This window comes from Pieris rapae, chromosome 12 (genome assembly GCF_905147795.1).
Source record: "Pieris rapae chromosome 12, ilPieRapa1.1, whole genome shotgun sequence".
NCBI classification, from domain to species: domain Eukaryota; kingdom Metazoa; phylum Arthropoda; class Insecta; order Lepidoptera; family Pieridae; genus Pieris; species Pieris rapae.
In genome coordinates, this window is record NC_059520.1 from 264665 (window position 1) to 284199 (window position 19535).

General features: G+C 34.4%; 2 protein-coding genes across 5 annotated transcripts; one reads left to right on the forward strand and one right to left on the reverse strand.

The window, feature by feature from the left end:
* Positions 1-190: 190 nt before the first annotated feature.
* Positions 191-5395, reverse strand: LOC110995888 (dipeptidyl peptidase 3). 2 transcript variants are annotated; one of them, XM_022263282.2, is made up of 15 exons: positions 5235-5395; positions 4806-4924; positions 4577-4729; positions 3960-4187; positions 3597-3723; positions 3148-3436; positions 2878-3003; positions 2591-2718; positions 2366-2508; positions 1971-2082; positions 1758-1890; positions 1282-1405; positions 963-1110; positions 579-752; positions 191-439 (listed from the first exon to the last, which is right to left on the reverse strand). In XM_022263282.2, exons 2-15 carry the CDS (start codon positions 4920-4922, stop codon positions 282-284), a joined length of 2160 nt encoding a protein of 719 aa, XP_022118974.2. In that variant the 5' UTR covers positions 4923-4924; positions 5235-5395; the 3' UTR covers positions 191-281. The 2 variants fall into 2 exon arrangements, with proteins under 2 accessions (XP_022118974.2, XP_022118973.2); XM_022263281.2 differs by lacking the exon at positions 5235-5395 and adding an exon at positions 5068-5227.
* An 896-nt stretch (positions 5396-6291) lies between these two features.
* On the forward strand, positions 6292-18920 carry LOC110995890 (rho GTPase-activating protein 39). Of its 3 annotated transcripts, none has more exons than XM_045630480.1 (22): positions 6292-6423; positions 6607-6697; positions 6938-7030; positions 7104-7232; positions 8120-8259; positions 9456-9579; positions 10241-10352; positions 10548-10657; positions 10986-11084; positions 11334-11464; positions 12073-12225; positions 12671-12792; positions 13064-13177; positions 13265-13405; positions 13526-13806; positions 13922-14128; positions 14240-14445; positions 14930-15122; positions 15204-15335; positions 15992-16232; positions 16370-16524; positions 16802-18920. In XM_045630480.1, the coding sequence occupies exons 1-22, from the start codon at positions 6410-6412 to the stop codon at positions 17024-17026; spliced, it is 3213 nt and encodes a 1070-aa protein (XP_045486436.1). In that variant the 5' UTR covers positions 6292-6409; the 3' UTR covers positions 17027-18920. The 3 variants fall into 3 exon arrangements, with proteins under 3 accessions (XP_045486436.1, XP_045486435.1, XP_045486434.1); XM_045630479.1 differs by having other exon boundaries at positions 10995-11084; positions 12656-12792; XM_045630478.1 differs by having other exon boundaries at positions 12656-12792; positions 16802-18919.
* The last annotated feature ends 615 nt before the right edge of the window (positions 18921-19535 follow it).

Here is a 19535-nt window from a genome sequence, read left to right on the forward strand (position 1 = left end):
CTCATCACCTGTAAATGAAGTGTGCCTTGGTACTAGTCCCACCAGAGTTTTCTTTCTTAGGTATTTAACTATTACGGTGAGGGAAATATAAAAACATAGTGAGGAAACCGGAACGCTTTAAAGCCTAAGAAAAAACGGCGTATGTCAGGCGCAGAAGGCTTCTACTACTTGTCAAATATAAATAAATAAATGCTTGTTATTAAAAACTTTAATGGTACTTAGATATTGGTTTATTTAGAAAATATAATCCAAAATGAAATATCCCATTTGAGATGTCCTCGTTATGCGGCGATTTTCTCTATTTCCGAGAAATATTTACTGTCTTCCTCGGCCAATCTCTCCAAAATGTCATCAACCTTGGTATTGGGGAAACGTTGGACCCACGATGTCACCATGCCTTCGGCTGTCGCTGGATAGCGTGTTAGTTTCACTTCCTCACCTAAAAATTATCAACAAATTGTAGCACAGAACACAAACAGTGATCGCAGTTGCTATTGGAAGTTACAGAATAACGGTGCTGTTAGGAAAACGTTTCCATATATATATATATAAAACTAAATAGTGAAGTTATTAATTACCTTTAGCGACAGTATTGGGCTGTACAAATATGTTACGTGGCTGTTTGTGCAACAGAACAATGTCTCTCCAGCGATTCCAGGGCGCTTCCAGGCGACTGTACTTCTGGAACAGCTGCTCTCCCGCCGAAAAATCACCTGTTGCCTTTATCGTTTGCAGCTTCACCAGGAAGTCGCCTGAAAGATAAATTTTGTTTGAAAACCAAAGACTAATGGATTAATAGTGTTTTATTAATCGGTACGTATCGCCCTAAGAGGCATTTTCAGGTTAAGTTAATCGAGTTCAAGAATTAAAATACTTATACGTGTGCGATTCTAATAGCGTAAAAATATTTAATGTAAAGAACCGGTAAAGGTTCGGTATTCCATTCGGTACATAATCCTTACCAATAATCTTCTTGCCATCGGTGTGGAGACGGTCTTTCTGCAGCGTGAGCAGCAGGTTTCTGCCGGGCTCCGTCTCCGTCACCGTTAACAGGCCTTCGCCCTCCACCTCCAATAGACGCATTATCACGAACCGAGCGCGAGCATGTGCCTGAAATGATATTTATATAAAATTAAAAAATATTAATTTTTTTCTAAGCTTGAAAGGATTCATCGGCCTTGCGGATTTCTTGAGAAAGCATTTAATAAATTGTACTTAATACAGGATATTTGAAGGGATTTGTAGCAAAACAATAATACGAGAGGATCAGCGAATTGTCACCTGCAGCCACGTATCGGTGGTGGGTTGGAACATCTCGGTCGCTTTGGCGGCCCCGTTCCACAACAGACTCAGCCAATTCACGTACGTCACGTCTTCCGCCTCTTGGCCTTCGTAACCGAAGATTCTGTAAGTTGAATAGTAAAACGATTACACACGGTACTAAAACATGATATGCTACCGTACTGTTTATAATAAATGAATAGATTCACTAACAAATAAAATGTATGTATAGTGTATAGACCCAGAAGTTCAGACTCGTATTAAAATTGACAAATGTGCCCGGCCAAAAAGGTTTGTAATCTCTGACATGTCAAAAAATTATGGCTACAGAAATAAAATAATACGGAATTAAAAATCAGAGTATAAGAATTCTGAAAATGTTGACATTATCTGTCAAAGCCAATATTCCAAGAAGTTCAAAATCCCGGCTGCATGCAGCGTAGAGACAGATCTGAAGACAAATTGGGAAAGCTTACTTCAATATTTCCCGGTCGAGAGACAGATACAGGCCGACGGCCTCCGCCCTGCACTCTTCGAAGGCGGAGCCGAGGGTGGTGAACTTGCTATCGTAGGTCTCGCCTTCCATGTACCACGACTCTATGTTCTTACCTTTAGGAGATATACAAATGTTATATTTACACATTTAATTAATATTTACATATTTATTTTTGAAAATGCAGTAAGAATACCTGTCAGGGGATTCTTGACTTTCTCCTTGTCAAAGTTGAAAGTGCCATCAGCGTTTTGCCTTAGCAGCTTACCGCTTCCGTGACCCAATAACTCGTGAAGCCCAACTTGAACCTGCCCAATAAAAAATGGTATAGATATAGAATAATTATTTCACTACAAAGGATAACTTTATTTTTATATTTTTTTATAACAGGAGACTCATGATGTTAAGTGATATCGTAGGCCATTGACACTCATTGCCAGAAAGCTCGCGAGTGCCTTGCCGGCCTTTAAGATTCGTAACGCTCTGTTCGTAAATACCCCAGTGGGCAGCTGGTTCCACATAGTAGTGCTGCAGGGAAGAAACTGGGTGAAACGGGTGGAACTACGCATGCTGCAAAGCTCATGCAAATACCTCAAAAGCGGCAACCCGATACTTCTCCAGCAGCTGCTTGTCTTCGTCGCTGAGGAAAGGAATGACGGACTCCTTGTAAGCGGCCGGAATCACGTTGCCTAACGACACGTTCTTGAAGCCTTCGTTCTGACGGATCTCGTCATCTGTAATATTTCAGCCAATCAAATTGGATTCATACAGAAAGTAGACTAAGTAGTAAAAGATATTTTATTAAATGATTCATACAGTTTGGAATGTTAATGCCAGCTGGAATCCCACTTCCAGAAAACGTAAGAACATCAAGGCTCGTAAAGTCAGGTCTCAGGAAGGTATCTTTTTCCAAATCTTGGCCCCAGGGCAACAACTTGATAAACCTATACATATGGTAAATTCACTGATAATGTAGAGATATTTTAAAGCAGTTTTAAAGTTATTTCAATAAAATAATTAACAATTGATTATAATAACATTGTAATAAAGGAATGTAGGTTTTTTATATATAATAAGTAACAAATAGTATTGTGGGAATATACCTTTCAGCACCATTGACTAAATCACCAAATTTCTTGGACATCTCCTTATTCACCATCGCCACAAATCCTTCAAATTCTCCACGCTGACCACTTGGGTCGCGGTAGGTTTCGATAAATCCCTGGTATCTGATACACAATACAGACAGTAAAAAATTAAATAAAAGAAAGTAAAAGTTTTAAATAATTGATGGATATTTATACAAAATTTTAATGAAAAAAAGCTTAAGTACTATTTAAAGCACTAAATAAGGTGGTTTTAATAAAACTTACGTTTCAATAATAGGTCCCTTATCTCTAATCCAAAATCTGCTACCTTCTTTATGTTCATTCAAATCGCCTTCATTAAAACTATTTACATAATGCCTCAACATATTTTTTTCATTATCATTGGCAGCATAGTCAACAGCTTTTGTCAGGTTTTCGGAAGCCAATTTGAGAAGAGGTGAATAATCACCACGGGTGACTTGGAAGTAGGCGTTTTTATACTTCTCCTTTTCCATTGTCAGTCCAGCTTTAGGTGTTGATTCCACACTGGCCAGATGGATGGTGTAGAGTGGTACTGAAAAGTATATATATTAAACATTGATATTATAGTGAACTGAAAACTTAGTTCTGATTGCAGTACAAAATATGATTACCAATTAAACTTTATTGATTCTGGAAAAATAGATTTAAGATAAAGAGATACTACTAACTATAGTAAGTCTAATTCTACTTACATCCATCTTCTGCCATTGTTTTAAAAGTTCTGCAGACATATGCTTCAATTAGTTTTGTTTTCATCCAGTCATTGACCAAATTAGAGTCTTCCTCTGTGCAGTTACTTGAAAAGTATGTGGTAACTCCCTTTAATTAAATTACTTAAATAAATATATTTAATTTAATTTATTTCAACTATAATGAGACTTTGGAGTATTAGGAAATTACCTTATAACTAAATTTAAAATAATTATAAACCATTCTGGTAGGCGATCTGTACAGTTAAAACATTATAATAATAAGTTTATAACACTATCTTAAACAGATTATACAATGATGTGCATTATATTATGTAAATAAATATAAATTAAAGTAATAACAACCTTTTCGGCAAGGCCAAGACTAGTTAATCTTGGTGCTATACTGTAGATAGCGTTTTGTGTCTTTTGCAATAACTTTGTAATATGAGTGCTGTCATTTTCAAATGCCTTGGATGCCTTAACAACAGACTCAAAGGATTCTTTAGATAGATTTGGAATAAATTTTGTATCTCCAAAACCTTTGTAATTTCCACTATTAGCAAATACTCCTCCAGCATATACTAGGAATGCCTGAAACATTACACAATTTAATATTAATCATACTAATTTTTATGATAGATTATTTAGTATATCAATAAATTGTTTGATGTAAATATGTAAAATTTTGCTTAAAAAGCATTTGTAAATATTTTTAAAGTTGAAAAAACAAGTTTAAGAAAGATAACAAATGCAATAACATTTTTGTAATTAGGTAACTGGCCAAATATTCTTGTGTATAGCTAACAAAAATTAAAATGATAAAGTGTATTGTAAAACCACAACATATGTTATCACACAGGATATAGATAAACAGATGCATGGGAACTATTTCTAGGAAGAGACAAACTTTTTTGTTATAATTTATAAAATGAAATAAATTTGATGGTATTAATATTTTGTGTATTATGTATTTGCCATACTTGAAAATCATCCTCTGAAACACCTGCTTTCAAAGCTGATTGCTTAAGGTTTTCCAAAGGCTCTTCCAAGAAAACTCTATGTAGTAATGAAAATATTTTTGGCGATTCTGGGCTCGTTTGCATAAGGACAATCAGACCTCCATTCCATGCAGCCTGGAAATGTTCACTACTAAAGTATTATATCATCAGAAATATTTTAAGAGATATAAGAAGTATGATAGGTAATTACCTGACTTAAGTAATGAGCATATAGTTTTTCTTGTTTAGTCAAATTTTCGAAAGCTTGAGAGCTGTCCAATTCGACAAACCTTTGATTGTTTGGTAACAAAAAATGCGATCTGTCCATGGCTGAAACGTAAAATATGTAAAAGTTAATTTATTTTTAATATATTAAAAAGTAGTCAATGAAAACAGTGATACTGTATTAGAATGTACTACAATACACCTAGGGTTAAAAGAAAGAACATAAAAAATATAGATCATCTACTGACCATTAATCAGCTTAACAGGTTCATGTGTGTTCAACTTGGGAGCTTTTGAACAGTATCGTTTGTATTTATTAAGATATGATTTAGCACATTCACGCCGGCACCTACACAAGTTAACAATAGAACGGAACATTGTTCCTTTTTATTAAAATATTTATAACAGTACTTACTAAGGCTATACAGTATTCAATAAACAATGTGGTGTCCCGACTAATACTTTGGACAAACTTCCCAAAAATCTGTTAAATATCAAGTAATTACTAATTAATTAATAACAACTATGCTACGGGACGGGGACAAAGTGATTAGCAAAATAGCGAAACGGGAAACCGCAAACATGACAGTAGACACTTGACAGTGGACACTACACTCTGCAGTCTGCAGTCTGCACAAGGCTGTCACTTAACAAGCCCATACAACGTAGACGGACTATGGTATAGAACAGGCATCAGCGTACAGCGTGTGATTTAGCGAATATTATAATCCAACTATTTACAAAGGACATGAAGTGTGGCAACTACCTGACGTTGGTAACATGATTCGCAATTTAGTCGGTTTGCTCTGAAAAATATGTTTGAAACCACCAAGCCGACCAAGGGCTCGGTGGTAAACAAATAAAACCCGATACGCAAATAGAGACAGAAAAACTGATACTCTGTTTCGCTTGCACTTAAGTATTTCACGTTAATGTCTTCTCTCTTTAGTTATTATTGTTATTTTAGAAGCTTATCTAGTTCTATACTCTATCTACGCCCTACAAGACTACAACGACTAATGACGAACCATTTTTTAGCGACCACATTGAACGCAAAATAATTAATCATTAATAAAAAAATTGTTTGTTTTATTTCCTACGTATACATATTATATTATGTATATAATATTATATGATGAGAATAGTGTTAGGAAATAAAGTACCCATATATCGTTTTATAAAATAATTATATTATGTTAGTAAAACAGTTAATAAATATGCTGTCACATAATTATAGTTCACTGTTCTTTATTTAGATTTTTTTATTGCAAATACTTGTATTTAAAAAAGAATCGTGTTAGATTCAGAGAAGAATTAACAAAATGTATATTTTGGTAATTCTTCTCTGAATCCATTTGTATAATTCACTAATTATTATGATCTGTTTAAATTCTTTTAAATTATAATCTGTTTCAAGCTAATTAAATGTCAGGTGGGATTTTTATAGGTGATCCTACATTTTTAGTCTGTGCTGTGAAGTAAACACTCAACATGGACGGTTTCCATAAGATTTTATATGTATTTTTTTAGTTTTAAAATGTTGATACTATGATTAAGTAAAGTTTTAAAAGAAAAGTAAAAAGCTTGAAAATGTCTTCTGAAAGGTAATTTAATATATAAGATACATTTCTGATTAAATGATCAATATCTTAAAAACAAATCGGTATAAACTTGCAAAATCAATAAAGTATACGCGGAAATCGTTAATGTCACGCCCAGCATTCGTCTGTTGCTGTGCGGTAAGGATGCAGTACCTGATTATGAATTACAGTCATGTTTTATTCTAGGGTGGAATGGGTGGAGATAATAGAACCGAAGACAAAGGAGCATATGTATGCTAACCTTACCACAGGAGAGTGTGTATGGGACCCACCTGAGGTAATATTTGTTTTCTTATTTATCTGTAGCTTAACTTTTATATATGACTTTCAGTACTTTGTTCATTTTATTTAGTGGTTATCATAAAGGTAGTTTGTGGGATTCTCTATAAATCAACAAATATTTTTTTTCATCAATACTACTATTATGTTATTTGCACTGCCGTGTCAGTGACCTTGTATGATATATTAATCACAATAAATATACAATGACAATTCTATTAATACATATATTTTTTAGGGTGTTAAAGTGAAACGCACAGACTCATCGCAATGGTGGGAATTATTTGATATCAATACTCATAGATTTTATTATTATAATGCATCAACTCAGGTAAGTTAATGACAAATATGAATTAAATATAGAGTTACTTAAAGAGTTTTTTTAATTATTTTTCTATCACCAGACAACAGTGTGGCATAGACCTACAGACTGCGATATAATACCATTAGCAAAGTTACAAACATTAAAACAGAATACTGATCCACTTAAAAGGAGAGAAACTTCAACACAGACTAATTTGGCCGCACCGCAGGTAGGTGTTTTCTTTAAAATTCTTGCTCTTGTTAATGTAAACTTTGTATTTTTACATTTCTTTTATTAACTTAAAAGGCATGTGTTTTTATTGAAATATATTTTAGCTGTGATAAATTTTATAATTACATACTATGTATTTCAATAATAACTCATGTTGGCCACATTCACTGTTATATTGAAACTGACTAGTTTATTAATATAAACTGTACTACTTAATAATAATTATAAATGGACTTTCAAATATTACTTTACGTTATATATAAAAAAATTATTAATATTATTTAGAAGATACCTGTTAGGTAATCTATGTTACCTGATTTATAGTTAAGAATAATAAATTTCAATTATGTTGATAATTAATAACTTCAAAATTAAAATTATTTAAATGATAAATTACATCGTTGTCAGTTGAAGTGTTGTGCACTTTATGCTGCCTTTTCTCCCGTAGTGAGCATCTCAACCTACCCTGTTAACCTCTTTTTCTAAAGTGAATTTTTACATTATTGCACTTTGATAGCTTGGCCCTGTGCCAAAGGTTGTTCAAAACTCATTCAGATTTATAGAGCATGAGTTATACTGGTTTAAGTACTGTGACTACATTGTTTATAAATCTTCTTTCAGCATTGATATTAATGAATGATATGCAACAAAAACTAGTATAAGTGCAATATAGTCACATAAAATTGCTCTTCTATATTATGTTGTTTCTATGTCGTTTTATTATACTAATATAATGAATGTAAGACACTTTTACAATTTTCAACAATTGCTTTTTATTCATACCATATTAGAAGCTACATTTAGTTTTCATGGATGGTGAGAGAGTTTTCATGGATGGTGGAGATGGTGCTTTATCGTCAATACACAAAAATAAATACTTTTTAGGTACCAACAACTCTAGACCCCCTTAATAGTAATGGCAACAGTACGGCGAGTGCCAGTAAATTATCACCATGCAATACCAAAAGTGTTACCATCACACAAACAAGTCCAGTGCGCACCAGGAGATCTCATTACCATCACAGGTAGGCTTTTGCATGTTATCTTAGTTTTAATCATTGTTACCTTGTATGTATATGTGAGTGAAGAAAATAAAGATTATTATATTATATTATTATATTATATATATATTATATTATGTATTTGTTGAGATTTATTTGAAAGCAATACCTAGGTATAGGAAGTTTCTCAAAAAATTGTACCATTTTAAAATATTACCTAGTCCCTTGGCATCATTACATTTTGATTTAGAAAAATGATTATTGGTTAGGTAATCTCCACTGAGACTCAAAACTGATTGTTTGATTGTAACTTTGTAGTTTAATCTAATGTAGATGGCCTAATTTTAGATTTATAACTAGTTTAAAGGGTGAATCTTTACATAATTTTGCTACATATAAAGGGTTCTGAAGAAATTTAATGCTTCACAAATAAACAAAGTATGGTTCATGATATCAAGTTACGAAATCGTGCAGAATAGAGTTCAAATACCATATGGCGGTACTTCACGTGAGTGATAAAAAAGTAGGTGTTTATTGAATGTAATCCTCATCGCACAAAAATAATAATTTTCGGTTTAAAGTGTAGTAAATAGGTTGCTTTTAAATAAATATTACATCACTGCAAGTGTTTATTTTGAGTGAATTCATTGCTATACATCAGACATGTCATGACCTATTGCCTACTTTTCGACTTCGAGATACTTTAGGCAGATGTTCAACGACTTCGTAATAATTTCTAGTTACGAAAACGTTACGATGCGGGGCGGGGATTGAATTATGTTAATACTATTTTCGACTTTCCGATACTATACACCAAATAAATGGCAACTTATATATATAATTATATATCTCCAAAAATTGCGTGACGTAATACTTGAACGCTCTTCTATACATAATTGTTACTTATAGAATTCTTCGTTTAATGTGTTGCCTTTTGATCACCCGGTTAGCTATATACTTCGTAAACTGGCAGTTCAAGCGCCCCGCATTTTAGAAAAACTTAACAGACAGAATGACTTAAGAGAGAATCTGGGAGATTCTGTTGATTTTGAACCTTGGGAATGAATGTTCTCCCTGAACATTGTTAATATTCAGTAAGAGGTTCTCTATAATCTACCATGAGAGATGATGGAATAGCTTTTTTATTATATTTTTGTATCTATATAGTGCGACTGTAAACAAAGTAGCGTTTAACAATTATTTTTTATTATCCCTTATAGAAACAGCGGCGAAAGCCGTCGGGGGAGGCTTAGTGAAGATGGAACAACTCCTCTTTGTCGTCATACAGACTCGGGACGTTCTTCCGATAGCAGCATTAGTAGCGCACAGCAGAGACGGAAACAGGTAAGGTATTTCAATCATAAATATGGAATACATCTTCAGAATCATTTAATCGTTTTTGCTTTAAAGTACTCTAAAACTGCTAAAGCTGCATTATGCACCGAATGTATAGTAGACCTCTTCCTCTTAAAGCCTATGATGACCTATGTATAGAATCGGCATTAAGGCCCTATCCCAGCATGAATTACTGTCTGTATCCATTGTACACCGAACTCTGGGCGGAGTTCGGTGTACAATGGATAGCTGGAGCACTAAGACTCACCGGCCCGTAATAACAATTAGTTATATAAAATATTAAATTTATATAATATTATCATTTTTTTTTCTGAAATGCTTGAGATAAAATATATCGTGTAAATTTCAAAATCATGAATCAATCAATCGTCATAAAATGAATTCAAATTGTAAAAAAATTGGCTGTTTGGATTTTTTCTATCGAGCGAAGTTATGTAAATCGTGTATCGATCTTTTTAAATGGATACATTAACTACTCAACGCCACCATCCTTTTTAATTTGCCCTACTTTAAAAACCGATAGCAAAAAATGTAAATAAAGAATGTATTTTTTTGGACTTTAGCGACCATAACCAGTGAATAAAAGACATCTTAGGGATAGGTCCCTAAGACTTTTTGGTAACTATAGTTATTATATTTGCCCATTTAGGAACTTAGTGCAGTATGTAATCCACCAATTTGTACTCCACAATTAAAGAAGAGAAGTAGCGTCCAGCCACCTCCTACCCACGGTGAAACTGATAAATGGTCACCACATTCAGGTAACAATTAATAATAATTAAAAGTGTTGGCCATGACAATTCAAACTCCTATTTTCAATAAGAGTGCCTTTCGATTTATACTTTTTGCGTCTGACCTATCGCCATAGACAATTCATACTTTGTTACTTAGGATTTATAATCAGATTTGAAAAGGTTTTGTTAATGTTTTAAGATAACTAATTCGTATTCCTTTAGGATTAAACCGCAGTGGAAGTTTTATTTCGCCACGAAAAGACGCATCCGATGACTCGATGCATGAAAAGTATTTTAAATCCGTCGAAAGCACACCATTAACTAGACGTAAGGTAATAATACACCTGCAGATATTATATGAAACTAAACTTGTTAAGTTTGAGAGCGCTTGAAACTTGATTCTTATAATATGTAATCGGTCTTTTAATGTGGAATAGATTATGTAATATGGAAATGCGAAATCTTAAGTTCTTTGTCGCTTTGACTTAGTAATCATTTCTATGTATAAAACTATAAAAGGATTTTAAATACTTCCAAATTCAATATATAATAATGTTGATTATTGTAGTAAATTAATTATAATGGGAATCAAAGTTTAGGCAAGTGTTATAATTTATATTATATTGTGTACAGTGCAAGAATAATTTTGAATTATGACAGTTAAAGCAGCAATCTGCGGGTGGGTCGTCGTGCGAGTCAGCGTCACCCCAAAGTCCCAGCAGCCCATTGCAGAAGCCCCAACCTACGCCGTTTTTACAGGTATTATATCTTTCTCTTCAGGTGTCAAATAATTCTTGCTCGAAGGACCAAAAAATGTATGATTGAATAAAGAGTATCGATTTTACATGTGACCTCTATCTATGACGAAAATTTAATTTCTCATTTCCACATAAGTGATACAAAGTTCGTGAGGTTGGTCATTCTGTATAGAAATTTGTAAATATTTGATACATTATATTTATTATATTATATTATATTTGTACTATTTGTATTTTTATGATATTTCAGACGTCAGCAGCCCGGCCATCGTTGGTGTCGTCGATATCTCTGGCCACGGAGGCGGGTGGCGCCAGACATATGCTGAGCTTAGAAAGACCGCATCATCTCTCACGGCATTCGCGGGAGAGGTATTCGGATAGGTGAGCTACCTAAAACTACACCACCAAAACACATCTTTTTTCAATTCTAATACTTGAGCGATAAAAGTTCTTCTGTTTAGGTATAAATAACCATATGAGGTGTGATATATTTTGAAATAAACATTTAAAAAAAAAAACAAGATTTTTAAGAGAAAAAGTTATATAATGTGTGCCGAATGCTCTCTTTAACATTGAATTCCTTAACATAATTATAATAATAATCGGACATACAATGACCACTATTTAGACATTGACTTGTTTAGGTTATCGCGGAATGTGGTTAAAACATGTATTAAGAATATACATAGCGCAAAATCATCTACATCATAAGCACGACCCACATACACACCATCACGTACACACACACACCATTACACAACACAACCAATTTAGGTTTAATTAATTAAATTTAATCAGTTAATTGTATTAAATACCTTGTTTGTTTGTTCCCTTTTTTAAATATTTTTATTATAATGTATCATGTATTCCGTTTGTGGCTATGTTCTTTGGTGTATTTGTTTGTTATTATATGTATTTTGTGTTAGCTGTAGGAGTACTATATAAATAAATAAATAAATAAATAATTGTATTGTACTTTGCAATTACAGGCACCTAGACAAAGATCGTTTAGCTGAGTTGGACCGTATCGAGCGTTACCCGGAGAAGCAGGCCGTGTACAGCGTGGACAAGCCCTTCCGCCAGACCAGCCTCGACCTCCGCCACAATGTCGCCAACTGGCATCAGCCCAGAGAATTTACAAGGTTACATTAAAAGATACATTTTTTTATTTCCATAGGAGTCTGAACATCTGAGTCTATACATCCATTTTTTCATCACAAACAGTAAAAATCGCACAAGTAAAGATAATAAAATCTTATCTTATTTTTTAAAAAGGTTTACTAAACCTGGAATTAATAGGCAGTGATGCCTGCTAAAGAATAAAATAAAGCAATTCAAGTTAATTTCATATATTGTTTGTGTTATTATTTTTGTATTAGGTCATTTAAGTAATAAATATTATGATTTACCTTTTGCAGGTTTTTTTTTGCCTTTAAATGTGTCAAATTTGTCCCCTTTTCTAATTATTTAGTAGCGGAGAATTTATTTAATTGCAACATTTATGAAATGTACGAATTCTACGGAATGAAAAATGAGTCATAATTTTTCTAATTTCCAAAAATTGTTCCATAGTTCGTCAATTTCCAGACGCCAACAGGCGGAGCCCGAGCGCTTCACCTCGAGCAAGTCCTCCAAACAGCAGCAGAGGCCCCACGAACACAACTTCATGAGGCTCTCGTCCGCCAATGAGGCCGATAACGTCGCCGCTGGTGATTCCTCCATTTTACCTAACTAACTAACTAACTAAGCAAAATTAGTCAAATTAGTCAAGCTTGTAAATACTATGTGTTTGCCTGTCTAACCTCTAGAAATAGTTTCAAATTAAAACTTAAACCAACTTTATTCATATAAGTATCAACGTCAATGGAAAAGATTGATTTTTAATGATGTTTAATTTCGTCATGGTGATTTTTGATATTTGTGTAAATTTAATTGAAGAGAATCACAAAACAATTAATTTATTGAATATTATTATTTTAGTGAACTATAAGCTAAAAAGCGTGAATTTGGAGCCAGCCCTGACGGAGCCGAACGTCCAGAAACATAACCAGAGACTTGAGAGGACCACCACCAGGGACAGAACTAAATCGCGACGTTTGTATTTTTTTTTATTTTTATATTTTTAAGGCTTGTAGAAGATATATTGAAACGCGATTGTTAACTGTTATACTCTCGGTAAAGGTCACAAGCGAGCGGCAGAGGCAGAGGAGGGAGAAGAGGAGGAGGAGGGGGGTTCCCCCTTGTACTGCAACTGGGACTTACGAGGACTCCAGCATCTGCTGCCGCTGCAAGATTATATCATACAGCAGGCAAAGATATCCAGTGAGTGTTAAAATAAAATAAAAAAACGTTTCAGGGCTTTTGTACCTATTATATTGCTCATTGCACAGATTATTAGTTGTTCTTGAATCCATCTAAAATACATACGTTCATCGTTTTCAGGCCGAAGCCGGTATGGCCATTCGGACTCGGAGAACGAATCCGGATCTTCGCATTCCAGATCCGGCTCCGAATCTCGGTCGCTGTCCGGCCACGAGCCGGATAACGAATCCTCGGACGGTGGAGCTAGAACACCGGATGACGACGACGGATCCGGCGTGTACCTGCCTCACACGTATACGCAGAGGCCTTTAGACGTGGAATATATGAACCATGGCGTATCCTATTATAATACGTTCGTTGGCTTTGAGCGGGATCGGCAGCCGTCGCCGGGGATTCACAGGGTTAGTTTGGTATCTTTATTATTTAGTATTTTTTAAAATTATTCAGTTTAAAAACTGAATTTTTATCCGGTAAAGTATGTTTTTTTTTGATTATAATGATATTTAATTTTTTCAGACGTCATCAGTGGGCGGTGGCAATACCAGTATAGGCAGCACATCGGCCAGTGTTCCAGACGGAGCCGAAGGTGGAGCTTTGTACAGCCCCGTGCGGTCACATCCGCGTCACCCCCCGCTCCTGCCCCACATGCCCCCGCCCGAACAGGACATTGAGATATTCGCAAAGGACAACCTCAACTTCAGCAAGGGAATCTTCAGGAGAAAGGTATTTTTCTTTGAATTGTCAAAGATCTTATTGTATTGCTTTTTGACACACAGCTTTACTTAAACAATATATTTTCCCGTTCACATTATTTAAATTCCTTTATATTCTCAGGCATCAGTTCGCGATATGCTCTCTTGGACGTCTTCATCGATAAGTGCCCCAATGGTGGGGGCAGACTGGGACAAGGGGCACAAAAAGGCCGCGATAGATCTGTTTCGTCTGGTGCAGATATACATGGGAGACCGAAAGGCTCGTCCCGGTATGACGCTGAACTCGGTGGCTCAGGATATACTTCACGCTACGTTCTCTAATGAAAAGTGAGTTCATTATACTTATTTTAAGTGTTTTAATAGTGATATTAATTTCTGCAATTAGAACTTCTAGTACATTGATTTATTTTTGGTAATTGAACCGTAATCTTAGAGATTATTAAATGGCTGAGCAGGTTTGAACACTTGTGTCAAAAATAAAATCCGGATCGAAGGACCAGTCGAAAAGGGCACCATTTTTGTTACTTATTATTGTAAAGGGTTGTTGTGGGTCATAAATCAAGTTTACAAAAAGGAGGTTATCAGTGTGACCTCTGTGTATGCGATATTGTTGTACTAGTAAAATTTGATTACCATACACACTACAAGAAAAGGAATCCTAAATAACATCAATGTGATCCTTTTTTACAAAATTTTTACTTAAGTAGTAATTTTTCAACATAGAAAATAGTTGGAGGAGAGGTGTGTTATAAATAATATTTGATGTCGTTTTAATTTGTTTAAATGTTTATCGATAATTTGTATTTGTCAGGCTGCGCGACGAGTTGTACGTGCAATTGTGCCGGCAGACCACAGAGAATCCTCTCAGGGACTCGTTGCTCCGAGGCTGGGAGCTGCTGGCCGTGTGCCTGGCCTTCGTCCCACCCTCGCCGGCTTTCCAACCGGCTCTCACCAACTATGTCAACAGGCATCGGGATCCCGCCTTCGCCGACTGTTTCCCTGAGGTGAGTCAAACGAAGTGCTAAATGGTGGGTAGATACAAAAATGCGCTTCACTATACTTATTTAAAATAATTGTTAACGCAGGTCGGAAAATGGCCGATTCACGTGCAAGTGTCCCACTACGCGAGCGTAGCGTGTAAACGACTCGAACGAATCGGCTTCGGAGGGAAGAGACAGCCGAGGAAGCCAACTACGGATGACATCGACCAAGCTCGGGTGAGACAGTCCTTACGAAAAGAGTTGTTGGTCACCCACCACTCTATACGTCGAATTTTAATTCTGTAGAATTCTGACAGCCATCATTTTTTGACATGTCAGAGATTTCAAACCTTTTTGGCCGGGCACATTTGTCAATTTTAATACGAGACTGAACATCTGACTCTTACATACATTTTATACCCTGGACCTATATGTAAACCTGGAATTAATAGGCAACTAAAGAATAAAATACAGTAATTCAAGTTAATGCTGTATATTGTTCAGGATATTGAAATATTTATTATTTTTGAATTAGTTCACTTGAGTAAGTAAATATTTAGAAATATCGGAGTATAAATAGTGTATATTTAATGGTGAACTGTAATTATTTTACTCAAAGAATGTTATTTTTTTAAACCAACAGTAAACATCTCATGGAAAGAAACTAAAACAATTTATTTTTTAACAAAAATCTGTAGAGTTTAATGCTTATAATTACTTTAAATAATTAATTACTTATTGATAATTTATGAATAATTTTATGTTTTACATTATGACAAAATAGTGTGTTATTGAATACACATAATTGTTAGAGATTCGTGGTCTTTGCCTACACCGTAAGGAAACGGGATTCATATTTTTAGCAACACTAAATTCCTCTTCTCATCCACCAGATACAAATCTTCCGCCAATCGATGTTCGGGAACACTCTCCAAGAAGTGATGATGCTTCAGAAGGAGCGGTTCCCGAATAGGCAGCTGCCGTGGGTGCAGGTGGCTCTCTCTCAGCAGGTGTTGGCCCTCAACGGGCGAGAGACGGAGGGTATTTTCAGAGTGTCGGCGGATGTCGACGAAGTCAACGCCTTAAAGGCCAAGATCGACAACTGGGAACTACCCGACGTCTCGACCTTGACAGGTTAGTCAAGATTGGGCTTTGATCATGTGCCACAGTTTAAATAATATTTCTTTTTATTCCTGTGTTCATATTTTTAAGCAATGAGATCTTCCTCAGTACGCGCCATCTATATTTATAATATTATGAAAATAATCTAGATGCGCACGCGCCGGCCAGCCTACTGAAGCTCTGGTACCGGGAGTTATACGAACCCCTGATTCCGGATGCCTTGTACGGGGCCTGCGTGGCAGCCGGGAGTGACTTCGCCGCCTGCACTAGAGCGTTGCAGAGACTGCCCGCGCTTAATAGATTGGTAATTTTATCAATTTCTTTATTTGCACATTTAATCCTTTTTAGCATCCGAAAAAATATGGCCTCTGAACTAACGTTCTTTTTCTGGAACGTGTGTTAATTTTCCAATCAATGACAAATCAATTTGAGTTGCTGAAACCTAAATTGGATAAAAAAATCGGTTGAAATCGCCCAAAATAACGTAATTTCACAAGTAATTAATAAATCTTAAATATCAAATTTATTTTTTTCATTTAACACATAGTCATCATCGTCATTGATCTCATTATTTCCCGCAGGTCCTGACATATTTAATAAGCTTCCTGCAACAATTCAATGCGCCCGAAGTGGTGAGTCAAACGAAGATGGATTCCGCCAATCTGGCCATGGTGTTCGCTCCGAACTGTCTCCGATGTACCTCGCAGGACCCTAGGGTCATTTTGGAGAATGCGCGCAAAGAAATGACGTTTCTGAAGACATTGATCACAAACCTCGACACGACCCACGTTCACGATCTCCTGTGACCGAATCTCAATTATTATAATAATAATATCTCAGAATAGCTTTCGCATAATAAAAGCATACTTAAATCCCTAAAAGCTCTCATGACCAATAGATGACTTAAATTCCTAGGAAGATCGTAGACAATAGATCTCTTAACGTGCTTAAAATCAAAATTTTACAAAACACATTTTATATAAATTTGGTATGTTTAATAAAACATACCAAATTTATCAAATCATTATATCAAAACTAATAAGTTATTCTAGTCTGGAGACGAAATATCAAAACTACTTTTACTCGGTTAAAATGAAACCCATTTTGTTAATTATGTCTCTGATTCATTTCATTAAAAATATTTTTATTTAATACTAAATAATTGTACGTGTAAAAGCAATATATTTTAAGATATTAAAACTTGGAAAGTGATTTGATTGGGAAAAAAGTGATTGGTTGAATCCAAAGATATTTAATGATATTTAAATGTGGCACTCCATGACATATTACGTTTAAGTTAAGGACATTTTGAATTATTACTTTGTACGCTAAAGTGCGTACGTGTGGCGGAAATGACAGCGTGCACGCACATCGATTAAATTTATTTATTCAAAACGTTGTATATGAACATATTATTTTAATAGTTTTGATCGTCACCTTTAACTTTTGCTTTAATACCTGGAAATCATTTAAAGTAATTCCATATAAATGGTATAATAAATATAAAAACATATTCATAACCTTTGGTCTTTGCGGTCAGTTATTCAAGCGTTTAATAACTATAATTGAGCATTTGAGCCGGTTTCTGGATGTTTGGGGTTGGAATAATAGGGGGAAAAACACACATTTTTTTACATATTCCATCAGATTAAATTCAATATTTATATAACAAAAATCCCCATTTAGTTTACAAACAATTAAGTTTTTCAATGAAATGACGAAGGTAGAAGCAATATAATGATATACAATTTGTTTACATAAATGTATGTAATGACGAAGCCTGTCACGTTGATGAATAATTATGATTCCGCTAGTGTCAGGTTTTCTTAACCTGGGTTTTTCTTTGTCTTTTAATTATAATCGGTATACTCGACCCTGCAAACGTGATTAATGAAGATGCTAACAATAAATTGATTACAGTTTGAGGACATATTCCCCAAGTATGGACATGGTGTATCTCATCTCTTTCAAGGCGAAATACTTAATAGACATAGCTAAGGCTAAAGAAATCGCTTGAATATCTGAAAATTTAAGATAATTTTCAATTGAATCGAATAATACACCTAGGACATCTGACGCACAATTTAAATTACGTCACTGAACTTTGCTAGAATAGTTGTTGAAACAAATACATAAAATCGTGTTTAATAGATGCTTAATTAAATAGAAGTATATTCAGGATACAGAAACTATGTTTAATGTATAGAACATAACAATTTCAAATAGTGTTCATTATATATAGATCGTGTAGAATGACCTGAACCAAATGCTTAGGGCACCTCTAAGGCCTTGTAAATTCTATATCGAAACTTCTAGAAGATATAATCGGTTTTCTATATTCGAATATTTAAGTAATGCGCAGCTATAGTGTTGTTATAGTTCTAAAATATATACGGCATAAATAGGTGCAGTAAGATGTTGATATCTTTCAAGTTACAGCGACACATTACTATTGTGTGTATGTCTTCTCCATTTTGTCGGTTAATTTTAATTATGACTGTAACTAGCAAACAAACCGCCTCTTTTGTCACAACGCTTTTAATTTAAGATTTATTTCGCTCACATTTAACTTGATTTTACAGTCATGATGTTATGATAACACTGTTGTGGTTAAAAAAAAGTGTGAGTACCTATGTACACGCGTTAGAATTTATACTTCTTTGGCGTATGGAAAAAAATAACTAAAATGCAGTAGTGATTAACGATAAATATTAAAATTAATCAAATAATCAATTTATTAAAACAAATAAATTATTAGTAAATACTATCACCGTCGTATATGGAATTGATTGAAAAACATCAAAATAATATTTATTTATTCACACTGTTTTAATTGTACTGTTACGAAACACTTGTTGTAAATATAAAAATACTAGAATATACAACTTGAACATATCAATTTCCATGCCACCTAGAGTTAACGTTAAAGTTAACTTTACGATGTCGAATTTAGGTGTTGGTGTGCGCGCGCATCGTAAAAATTCAGTCTCATCATTTTCTCCTTCGCGCCAAGAAGTATAACTTCAATAATTCCTTCGGACATTCCGCGTTCCAACGAAGATTTGCAATTATTTTTTATATTTTATTAGAACAGCTAGATATTTAATAATTAATAATTATTTTTTAATTTCGTTTTTCCTGTCTGTCGAAATAGGAAATTCCTGTAAATTTTTTGGTAGTGATGCAGAGAATCAAGTGTTCTGACTTATAAACCAAGTTATAAATGTTTTTTTTAGTTTTGTCTTTACAAAAAGTGATTACCATTCCGGTATTTTTTTTAATATAAGATTGTTCATATATACCATAGCTGGTATG

Coding starts and splice junctions, on each gene's coding strand:
- LOC110995888 (XM_022263281.2), bottom strand. CDS start 5,197: ATGTTCCGTTCTATTGTTAACTTGTGTAGGTGCCGGCGTGAATGTGCT. Junction 3,724..3,959: donor GTCTTGGCCTTGCCGAAAAG/GTTGTTATTACT, acceptor ATTTAATTAAAG/GGAGTTACCACATACTTTTC. Junction 2,509..2,590: donor TGGCATTAACATTCCAAACT/GTATGAATCATT, acceptor GAAATATTACAG/ATGACGAGATCCGTCAGAAC.
- LOC110995890 (XM_045630478.1), top strand. Junction 14,129..14,239: donor AGGGAATCTTCAGGAGAAAG/GTATTTTTCTTT, acceptor TTATATTCTCAG/GCATCAGTTCGCGATATGCT. Junction 14,446..14,929: donor GCTACGTTCTCTAATGAAAA/GTGAGTTCATTA, acceptor TGTATTTGTCAG/GCTGCGCGACGAGTTGTACG.